This window comes from Coenobita brevimanus, chromosome 54, assembly GCF_032717465.1.
Source record: "Coenobita brevimanus isolate Jiangsu-jjx chromosome 54, ASM3271746v2, whole genome shotgun sequence".
Lineage (NCBI taxonomy): Eukaryota > Metazoa > Arthropoda > Malacostraca > Decapoda > Coenobitidae > Coenobita > Coenobita brevimanus.
In genome coordinates, this window is record NC_137007.1 from 27,839,825 (window position 1) to 27,851,704 (window position 11,880).

General features: G+C 42.2%; 1 protein-coding gene across 1 annotated transcript in view; it reads right to left on the reverse strand.

The window, feature by feature from the left end:
* LOC145401062 (uncharacterized) overlaps positions 1–11,225 on the reverse strand; it is a 283,839-nt gene extending 272,614 nt beyond the window's left edge. Inside the window, exon 1 of the mRNA XM_080273434.1 lies at positions 8,585–11,225. Within this exon, the coding sequence (XP_080129560.1) occupies positions 8,585–11,225 (2,641 nt within the window). The remainder of the gene's footprint in view (positions 1–8,584) is intronic.
* Positions 11,226–11,880: the final 655 nt, after the last annotated feature.

Consider the following 11,880-nt stretch of genomic DNA (forward strand, 5'->3'; position numbering starts at 1 on the left):
GCCAGATTTCGTCGGTAGTGCATATCACCCCCAAGACAAGCGTAGTGCAGCAATTTGTAGTAGTCCCAGACTATTATTTGTCATCAGAAGTGCTCATGGGTGCGGACTTAACCAGTACGGTGATTTTTACTTGAGATGGAGAAGGTCAGGTGATGCACTGGGGTGGTCAGCAGTATGAGGTCCGAAATAAGCTTTGCCAGACAGTGAATAGAATAAGGTTCCGGTCTAACCATACGAGAAAGGCTGAAGGAGAGCTTGTACAAGTGAAGTGTAGGACCGTGGTACCTGCACAGACATAGATGTCAGTACCCTCTGTGTTAAAAGACAGAAAACCCGGAGATGTCTTACACGTTAGTAAATTTCAGAAGGCCAGGGGCAAAGCTTCATTAGCACCAAATTGTTGCGCGAGAGTTAGTGAGAACGGGACATGCTATTTACCCATTACCCATGTAACCATGGGGCCAGTGAAGCTAAACCCAGGACTAGTGTTAGGGATGCACCATGTTGTTGACAAGTCGAGTATTACATATCTTAGCCCCAAGGAACAGGACAGAAGTCCACCTGAATTAGTGCAACCAGAAGTCGAGGCAGAAGGTGACCTTGTGGCACCAGTAGTTTGGGTCAATAATGCTTTGTTACCCCATATGGATCAGGCTCAGGATGGGAGTGACCGACGTGCTGCGCTGAATTCAATTCTCAGAGGGCTCAGGTGGACACGTTTGTCTCAGTCAGAGAGAGACAAATAGAGAGAGTTGATATTCGATAATCAAGCACTGTTCATTCTTGGTCCGAAGGAAACTGGCACCCTGAAAGTACCTGAAGCCCATACTGATACTATCAACTCTGAATCCGTGCATATGCCCTTGTATCGGCATCCTGAGCAAGCAAGGAAGATAATTTCCGAGATGATCAACGACATGATTGAGGAATTGGCTGCTGCATATTTAGCACCCATAGTCTTAGTCAGCAAGCTGGATGGCAGTAAAAGGATGTGTATTGATTATCAGGCTATTAATAAAATGGTCAAGAGAGATATCCAACCCCCACCTCAATTGGACAAATTAGTAGAGGAAAGTGCAGGGAAAAAGTATTAATGCACCCTTGACATGAAAGAAGCCTACCTCCAAGTTCGGTTGGATGACAGCTCTCGAGACTTGACAACTTTTTCTGATGGGGTTAATTTGTTTAGATACAAGCACTTACCTTTCGGATTGTCTGTGGGTCCAACTATTTTCACGAGGAAAATGCAGCAAGTGTTAGCCCCTTTAGTTAGAGAAGGTTGGTGCCGTAACTACCTAGATGATGTTGTGATTTGGGCTGACTCTTTCGATCAGATGCTAGACCGACTGAAGATTACCTTTGGAAGATTAACAGAGTTTGGAATGAAGCTGAATGTTAGTAAATGATCTTTCATAAGGAGAGATATTAAGTTCTTGGGACATGTAGTGTCGGAGAAAGGAGTATGCCCTGACAGTAAGAATCTTGAAGCCATCGAACAGATGTCACGACCAACGAAGGCCAAGGAAGTGAGACGCTTTGTGGGCATGTGTAGCTTTTATCACAAACACATTCCTGACTTTGCTAACACCGCCAGTCCTCTCACTAATTTGCTTAGGCAGGAAACAATATTTGTATGGTCAAAGGAGTGTAAGAATGCATTCGTAGTTCTTAAACAAAAGTTAATGTCAGCTCCAGTACTAGTAAAGGCAGATTTAACTAAACCGTTCGAGTTACACACAGATGCTAGTGACTTGCACATTGGCAGAGCTCTCATGCAGCTGGAGGGCGAGAAAGATCTGAGACCTATTGGATAGTTTTCAAAGAAGCTTACCCCGACAGAAAAAAGATACTCAGTAACCGACAAAGAAGCCATGGCCATAGTGAATGCATGTAGATTTTTCAGCCACTATTTATGGTGCAAACCCTTTTCCATTGTTACTGGCCATAGGCCGTTAACCACCATTTTTATGAAAAAGACTAAATGCCCACTTATGACACGTTATTTGTTGGAGATGAGCAGGGCTCTTGTTTGGCGAGCCACAGCTCGAAAATGCGAGTAATTTTTCCCTTCGGCGAACAAATATTACATGCAAGTCGCCATTTAGCGAGGAGAAAATACATCCACTTCAAAACCTGGTAAACTACAAAATAAGTAAATCACGCTTACATGAACAAAAAAGCACTTTGTGATCGATTATTAAGTCTTCCTTGTTGCCGCTGTGAATGTTTAAAACCTCACTATATGATTCTAATCATCACAATGTGTAAATAAATAAATATATTTATTGCTCGTACAATATTTCGGCTCGTAGTCAGTTTGGCTACTAAAAATTTATTTGGCTCGTAAATCTGAAACCTTAGGAGCCAAATGGCGCGTAACCATCGGCAGTCAGCAAGAGCCCTGATGAGAGACTAAGACTTTTTGATAAAATATAAAAAGGGAGTGAATCATTATGTCCCAGAAGCTTTGAGTACACCAGTAAGAGCAATCGAGGAGGCCTCCGATATAACCCAATCTAATGAAGAATTTCGGTGGCTGGGCCTTACGGTGGACAAGGTCCGGAAAGCCCAGAGAGCAGACCCAAGGTGGAGGCAGGTAATTCAGTATTTAGAAGGAGGTCAGTTACCCAGGAAGTTGTCTGGTAATCGTCCCATTGACACTTCCGAAATGAACGAGGAGATTCTGTATGTGTGAAGAGAAGAAATGGGAAAGTCGAGGTTGTGCCTGGTAGTACCCAAGTCTTTAGTTGCTATTGCCTGTTCAATTGTTCATAACCCTTCACACCTAGGGGAATGCAAGACGGTTGCCAAGGCAAGACAGCTTTTCTATTGGTAGTCTCTATTGACCGATGTGCAACATTTTGTTAAATCATGCAAGTCACGTCAGCAGTTCAAGGGTCACGGGAAGATTGTGCACCATTTTAAGGAATTGCCACCAGTAGATGATAATGGTCAGAGGGTTGCGACAGATCTCATAGATCTGCATAATAGTAGGAGTGGTCACAGGAATTGTCTCACGGTATTTTTCAAGGTACAATATCTACGTATCTACCCCCTTCGTACAAAATCCACCAAAGCCATAGCTGGAGAATTTAAGAAAGACATCTGTAGGTATGGCAAGCCACATGTAGTTATCATGGACAATGGAGGAGAATTCACCAGTGCAGAGTTTAGAGATTTTTGTAGGAGAGCCAGGATTAAGCGAGGATTCTGTCGACCTTACCATCCCTGAGGAAATTCAGTTATTGAGAGAGCACATAGGACCTTCAAGACAATACTGGCAATCTTGAGCCAAGAACACCCGAATATGTGGTCCATGCACCTGTGTGACACTGAGAACGCGTTGAATGAAGCAATGCATACGTCCCTAGGTACATCACCATTCTTTGCTTTTTATGGTCGTCATCCAAATCACAAGGAAGGAGATTTACAGTTGCTACTGATGAAGACTGTGTAGAGAAAATAGATGTTAAACAGACGCTCAGGGTGATGCAACATCGGATGACAGCAGGATACCTTAACAGGGCAAATGAGGCACACTGGAATGACTCTCTAGAAGCACGTGACTTAGTCTGGATCTAAGTCGAAGAGTGCTTGCCTGGTACGGCATCAAAGCTAAATAGAAAGTAGCAGGGTCCTTACAAGATTGTCAGAGTTATTGATCAGGGTAGAGCCTATGAGTTACAAAATGTGTTCGATGGCACCATCTTGAGCAGCGCAACTGAAAGGGTCAAAAGATATGTTGAGTGAGATGCCTTATTGAGTACGGTGGATCACAAGTTTTTGACCAGTGAGGAAGAGGAGATACTGCCTAGTGTAAGATCCCGGAGACTGCCTAAGAGGTTGCAGTACACGTATGGGTGCATATATTGTACATAATCATTTTTTTTTTTCCTCTGAGCACATCTTGTCCTTGCCTTAACTGGCTGGGAACACAGAGTCAGGTATGCCTTTCCAGGTCTCTCCAGACTGTACCTGTGTATTTATCTTTTCCACCAGTACCTATGAGTTGTAATTTTGGGTCAATCAATAGGGTTGAGTAGTTGTTTAGGGTGTGTCCAGCTTTTGGAGAGATGAGGCATGGAAGCTTCGTGTTGTCAAATCGAGTACACCATGGTGTATAGACTGTCGTTCTTGCCTTACCTCAATTCTTTTTTTGTTAGGTTAGATTGTTAGGCTTAGTTAGGGAAAATGAGCTCTCACAGTTAAGACTTTTTTTTTTTTTCCAGATTTAGGGAATTGTACATGTGAGGGGCAGTTCTACCTGAAGGTCTCCTACTTGCTTTGAGAACCTCGAGCACCGAGTGTATGTAATACCCAAATTGCAGTATAGGACTGCTCAGAGAGAGAGGGGAAGCTTCCAGTTTCTCTATAGGGCTTGGAGAAGTTGAACTATGGGGCTCTTGCATGTTAGGAGAGGTAGGTAGGTTTTGCTCAGTCTCTCTGGACAGAACGCAATGGAGCGGCTCGTGTTACTCTCAGCTAAGCTCAAAGTTTCTCCCTGTGAGTAATATGCCTGGCGAGTGGCATACGTCATCTATCTATCTATCTATAGCCCAACGCCCTAATCTCGCAAAGGGTGGCCACAGCCAAAACGCCTCTAAGTCGCTCTGTCACCCACCATTTGACCACCCTCCCCCCAACTCACCCCCCCTCCCTCATATACCTCTCAACTCCATCCCTCCACCTCATCTTCGGTCTACCCCTCCCTCTCCCTCTCTCCACCTTACCTACATACACCCTCTTAGTCAGTCTTTCATTCTCCATTCTCTCCACATGTCCAAACCACCTCAGTGTATTTCTCCTAATCTTCTCAACCACATCCACATCCACCCCACAACGTTCCTACACTTCTTCATTCGTCAACTTGTCCCTCCATGTCACTCCACACACTCCTCTCAAGTAACTCATTTCCACTGCTCTCACTCTTGAATTGTTCCCCTCTTGCAAGGTCCACGCCTCGCTTCCATACGTCAGGGTAGGGATCACAATACTATCATGCAGTGACTTCTTAACTTCTATACTCACCTTCCTATTTCCCATCACTGCTTTCAGTGAACCAACAACCTTCCTTCCCTGCTGTACCCTTTCACGCACTTCATCCCCCAAAGTTCCATCCTTACTCATCACACTACCCAAGTACTGTACTTGAATGCACTCACACTCTCCATATCCTCACCATCCAACCTCATACGTCGTCAGTTGCATAACGTGAGTAGCATGAGAAAATTTACTCGTGGTAGTTTTTTTTTTTTTTTTTTTTTTTTTTTTTTTTTTTTGCGGACAGGATAGCCGCCGACTGTTCTCAAGCACGGAGCTTATGTAATATCCCACACTCGCAGTAAAGGACAGGTTGGCTGGTGATGTTGGAGGCGTGTAGATTGGTCTCCCCTCACGAGCAAGGAGCGTGGGGAACACCTCACAGTAGCAGTAATGAGGGAGAGTGGTCAAGTAGATGAACTTACGTACAGAGTTTAAGTATGGGTACTGGGTATTTCTGAGGAGCTCAGGTCCAGTCGTCCAAACTTTTGGTCCTCCCTAACCGTGGGTGGATGTAGTGCCCGGAAGTGATAATGAGTTGCATCTAGTTCATTTTATATGACCAAAAGTTCGGTTAAGTGAGAGAGAGTGGCCAGGGTATAGCTGTTTCTATGTGAATGTGATCAGAACACAGATTAAGTTACCTAGTTGCTAAGTCATTTTTTTTTCTACTCTAATTTACTAGTATTAAGTCTCCTTATATTAACTCGAGTGAGAAGGAATATGTGCCTTGGTCACGTGATCCAGCATAATGTACGCATGCTTAGAGGGATGTAAGGCATGATTATTATTATTGTTTTTCGATGTAAGGGTATAGAATTTCAAAATTCTCTTTGTTAGAAATAAATTTCACAGCAAAATGTTATAGAAGTATTCATGTATTTCCTGGAAATTATGTTTGGAAGAACTATATTTCAGACCAAAATGTCAGCTGTCTAATATTTTATATCATTTCTCGAAATTCTGTTTGTAAGAAATATATATCTAACTAATTATTGTAACTATGGAATGTCATTTTTTCCGGGTAATCGATTGTAAGGGGAAAGGCATCACACTGAGTCTATCACGAGCCTACAGTACAGTAATGAAAATTTTAAACTGTGTAAGCCATCATCCCTCCCTCCCCCTTTCCATCACGCAGTGTTGGCGTGTGACTCACTCACCCACCGACGGTGAAATGAGGCAGATGGTCGTTGCAGTAGTCATCCTCCCCCCCCCCCTCCCCCAAGGAATTCTGTAAGTAGATTGATAATACTGATGTTTGAAGTGTTGTAAAACAAATAAGTGATACCCCACGAGTGATAATAGTGATGAAAATAAGAAACAGACTCGTTTTAGTATAAGTGTTGTTGTTCCTCAGGAAGTGCGTAACGATCACGCGAGGTGACGCCATTAGCCTTTGGAGAAGCGAATCTGTGTTCCCGCTCACCTCCCTTGTATTTCTTGAGCTGGATAGTGAGGTATTTCCTATATATCTGTGTACTGTATTTTATATTATCATTTAGTGTGTAACTGGAATACGAGAGTTCTGTTTGAGCCTCAGATAAATGTGTGATTTTTGTGGGCCAAATTTCAGGTGCCTTGCAACTGCGAATTGTTTATTAATAAGTGTTGGGATGACTTTGCAGTTCAGTACTTATTAGGGCTGTTAGTTGTGAGTTAATGTTCATGTAGTTACTTTGTGAGGCACCATGATATCGATGCAATGATGTTTATCCTAATCAGAGTAGGATTACTCATGCTTATTTGTTATAGTACTTTTTCTTCCAGGTTATCCCTACAACAAGTATTATTTTGAGCAGGCCTATGTGTCTGTAGTCCCACGTGTTATTCTGTTTCTGACTGAAATGTCGAGTGTTGTAACTCATGTTTCTTTATTATGAGACTCTCTTGATCATCTGAAGGGATTACTTGCATTAGGGAGAATAGTTATTCATTGTACATATTCATTTCTAGCGGATCGAAGTGTGAAGGTCAGTCCCAGTGAGTGAGTCAAGGTCAGGGTCCTAGTGTGGAAGTCAAGGTTGAGAATTTGAGAAGACTGGACCAGTGAACTATGTGCTCAGAGGGACAGTTATGAAGTAACACATTGGACTGGGAGCAAGGTGCTAAGTTTTGTGGAATTTGACATGAGGATCACATATTTTTGAATAACGTACCAACTGATTCAGGTTTAATCTGTAAGGCTAGTAGATGGTAAGATTTCTACTCATTTTTTGATCCTGTACATATTTCCTCCCACTCGAACTTTATTGTTTGTATAACCCTTAAGAACTGGCGGTATAGAGTTTGATGTATAGCTGTTAATGTGTAACCCAGGAGTATTTTGGGAAATTGCGAAGGTTGGGCTTGGGTTGGCTGAGTGGAGACTGATACCCATCATTTTGGCATGCTACCACTCTTAACTTGACCACTTGAAAAGTAATAAACGCAAATGAAGAGACCGCTATTAGGATAAAGTCTCCGTCAATCTGAGTTCCCAACCGTTCCAGCACACAGTGGTCATCACTAGTGACTTGATTTCTGCCCCTTTTGACCATGTAAAAGTCTGGATCGAAGGCATTAATACAGCAAGGCTTGGTGGATGAGTTTGGGAGAGTGTGTAAGAAACGGAATCTAAAGATGAATGTAGGGAAGAGTAAAGGTATGATTTTCGAGAGAAATGAAATCAGTGAATATACAGTGAGGTTGGATGAGGAGGAAATGAAAAATGTGAGTGCATTTAAGTACTTGCGTAGTGTGATGAGTAGGGATGGAAGTTTAGAGGGTGAAGTGCTTGAAAGGGTACAACACGGAAGAAAGGCTGCTGGTTCCTTGAAAGCAGTGATATGAAATAGGCAAGTGTGCATGGAAGTGGAAAAGTTACTGCATGACAGTATTGTGATACCAACTCTAACATAAGGAAGTGAAGCTTGGACATTGTTGGAGAGACAGAAATCATGAGAGCAGTGGAAATGAGTTATCTGAGAGGAGCATGTTGGGTCACATGGAGAGATGGACTGACCAATGAGGAAGTGAAGGAGCATTGTGGTGTGGATGGGGATATGATATGAAGCATTAGGAGAAACACATTGAGGTGGTTTGACCATGTGGAGAGGATGGAGAATGAGAGACAGACGAGGAGAGTGTATGTGAGTGAGATGGAGGAGGGGAGAGGAAGGGGGAGGCCAAGGATGAGATGGAGGGATGGAGTGGAGAGGTATACGAGAGAAGGGGGTGTGAGCTGGAAGAAGGACAGTGAAATGGCAGGGAACAGGGCAACATGGAGGAGATTTGTCTGTGGCCACCCCTTACAGGATTAAAGCATCTGGCAGTAGATAGATAGTTTTGGTACTGTACTTGGTTTAGCTTCCAGTTCACAGAAAACATCAGCTGTACCATGGCCAAGCTCAATATGGGGATTCTTAGAGAGGTGGCATGGCATCATTTTTGTTATGTTTATGAAGGGATTAATAATACTATGGTAGGCTATTAAAAAAAAAAAAAAAAAAAAAAAAAAAAAAAAAAAGCATTTCATAAAAGGGTGACCTGAAAGAATACATACCTGGTTTCTCCTTCATGAACTTGCCACCCTCTCCTCTTGGTCGTTCATAGGACTTCTTCTTCTTCTTTCTCCTTTTTGATGGTGTTGATATATCCTCATCATCCTTGGTATCCTCCTTTTCTTTCAAATCATCACTGACATCTTTGCTTTGTACCTCCTCACCACCTTCCTCCAAACCATCTCTACTCTCTTCATCATTCTTTTCCATCTGATCATATTCCATGTTCTCAACTCTGTCTACTTCTGTATTACCAATCAAAGGAAACTGTTGACTGGAAACAGTTTGCCTAACCTCTTCAGTGTTGTCTCTTCCAGACTCTTCTGCCACATAATCCGATTCTGCTTCCTCTTCTACTGTTCTAGAGGCCTGTTCTTTTCCTGAACTCTTCTCTTTCCCCGTTGTCTGATGTAGCAGTTGTGGAGAATCAGATAACTCTTCGCCTCTTGCTCTCTTCTCTGGTAATTCCATTTCATCACCACGACTCTCTCCTGAGGATTCATTTACATCTTCAACAGGCAATTTTCTCTTTTGTTCTTTACTAACCTCTAAGTCCAATGGAACATCATTTTCAGCCAAAGAAATCATCTCTGGCTTTTTAATAATATCTTCAGATGACAGTTCCATACTCATTTCAGAGAGAGGGTCTTCTATGGAGGAATTTTTAATAGTTTCCAGCTCACTACCTTTCTCTGATAACACTGAAACTTCACTGACAGTTGGTTTGGGAATCAAGGTGACAGTGTGTTCAGTTACTGGCTGTCTCTGTATATTCTCCAATTTCTGGTCCTCATCATGAACACCATCTTTTGTTGAAGTCTGGTCCTGTTGAGGAACATTCTCTTGCTTGCAGTTTTCTTCCTGATGAAGAACACTACCTTCCTTGTATTTCGGCTTACCAGGAACACTATCTCCCTTGACTTTTTGCTCCTGGTCAACAGCACAATCTTCATTGTTTTTTAGCTCCTGGTGAGAAACACTACCTTCTATTTGCTCCTGGGAAGAAACACTGTCTTCATCAAATTTATGCTCCTGATGAGGAGCATTACCTTCCTTGTATTTCTGCTCCTGGGGAGGAACATTATCTTCCTTGTATTTCTGCTCCTGGAGAGGTAAATAATTTTCACTGTATTTCTGTACATGGTGAGAAGCACTATATTCCTTGAGCTTTTGCTCCTTGTGAGGAACATTATCTTTCTTGTCTTTTTGCTGCAGGTGAGGAACACTGTCCTCTTTGTATTTCTGATCCTGGCTAAGAAAACTGTCATTCTTGTCATGTTGCCCCTGATAAACATTACTTTCCTTGAATTTTTGGTCCTGGTCAGGAACACTTCCTTGCTTGTACTTTTGATCCTGTTGAGCAACACCCCCTTCCTTGCATTTTTTTTTTGATACCTCTGTGGTTCCCAAGACTGATGGAACCTTTGGCTCTTCAATTAATAATTCTGAGTGATTTTTATCTTTCTTCTCCTTTGAAACTGACCCTACTACCTGTGCATTTTCAATATTCTGAGACAAACTATGACCTTCAGATACTTGTTTCATTTCAATACCCTCAACTGCTACTGTTGCTGCTTCCTTAACTGCAGTCTCTGTCCCCTGTTTTAAACATACCTTCATATCTGTAACTACTGTCTGAAAGGTGTCTGGAATACCTTCAGCTTTCCCAACTACTGAAAAAATTTTTAGATTCTGACACACATTGGCAGGGATCAATGATTCAACTGATTTATCTTGTATTTTTCCTGCTGGCTCTTTGGAAATCCCTTCCATTTGTACACTTTCTGCAGCAGTCTTATTTTCTGCATCTGCTTTACAGTTTATGGGTTGGCTTCTGTTGTCATCTGTGTCAAGATGTTCCCCTACTACAATGGAGTTATTGTCTTCTTGTTCATCCACACAATTATTTTCTGATGGTGATGCTTCTGAAGACGATGAAGAGTAGGACACCAAAGATGAAAGTCCTTCTGAATGATGAGAGAGTGATATTCCTGAGACTACTTTCGAACTTTCATTAGCAGTAACTGGTGCTGCGACAGTCTCTAGTCTACTCTGAAGAGTCACATTCTGAGATGAGGTATGTACATATTTTGCATCCTTTTCTTCTGTTGTTGAAATCTGATTAGCATTCTGACCATCCAACTCCATTTCTGCTGCTGCTCTGACCTGAGACTGCAGAGCAACTTTATCGGCTTTCTGAGACTCGGATGGAATAACCGTCCCTGTAACTGATCCTTCCACTTTCTGGGATGCAACTGTTTGCTCTGCATTATGTGAGAGCTCTGCTGGAAGCTGAGCAACAACAGCCTGTGGCTTTGGAGGGCAAACTGATGCAGGTGGTGGTTGAGAAGGTAGAGGAATGCTCGCTATGTTTTTTATGAGTACCGTATTTGCTTCTCCAACTAAATGTGTTGGATTATGAGAACTAAAGCCTTTGGGGGCATTAGGGTCAACTGGATCTATAACAGTTGCCTTTGGCCTCTCACTTGTGGGTGCTCCAAGAGATGTAGCCTCCTTTACTAATCCTCCACTAGTATTCTGGCCAGTTTGGGACAACTGCAACTTCCTGACGAGACCTTGATCTGAAGTTGATGTCTTCTGAGCTGGAATGCTTGGAGATGCTGAAGTATTTGGGTCACTCATTTTTCTGCTATCTGAAATTAAAAAGAAAACAAGTACTGTAATTAAAATGAGAGAGAGAGAGAGAGAGAGAGAGAGAGAGAGAGAGAGAGAGAGAGAGATTAACAATTCCCTGTCCCACATGAAACCTCGTGCCCCCAGTGTGTAAACACTGATAAGTGTGTTGATGGACTTTGCTTGTTAATGCATACTTCAGTAACTCCCTCTCCTACTGACTTCTTTTATAGCCTTTGGATGTGACACAAAAAGGAATAAGAGAAGGGGAGAGAAGTAACAGAGGGACAAAAGGAAAGAACGTGGAAAGACAAAAAGAGAGGATGAGAAATGCACAAGAGCTACGATGGTGCAAGAAGGGAAAATTCATCATTCTCCAAAATAACTGCATGTCAAATTGACGTATAATGGCCTAACTGTAGTTAGTGTAAAACACCACCTTCTTAATTTTACACAAAATTGAAATTCATGCATCCATAACATATTTACTACATATTACAGTTATCACATACCCGGCTTTATGTAATTTCAGCAAACCCAACTACACTGGTAGCAAAATGTTCAGGCAGTGAAACCAACTTTTTTTTTTTTTTTTTTACTCATTTATTTTATTACCGTACTGACTTCCATTTTTCTGATGGCTTTTCATGTGCTTCAAATGTTT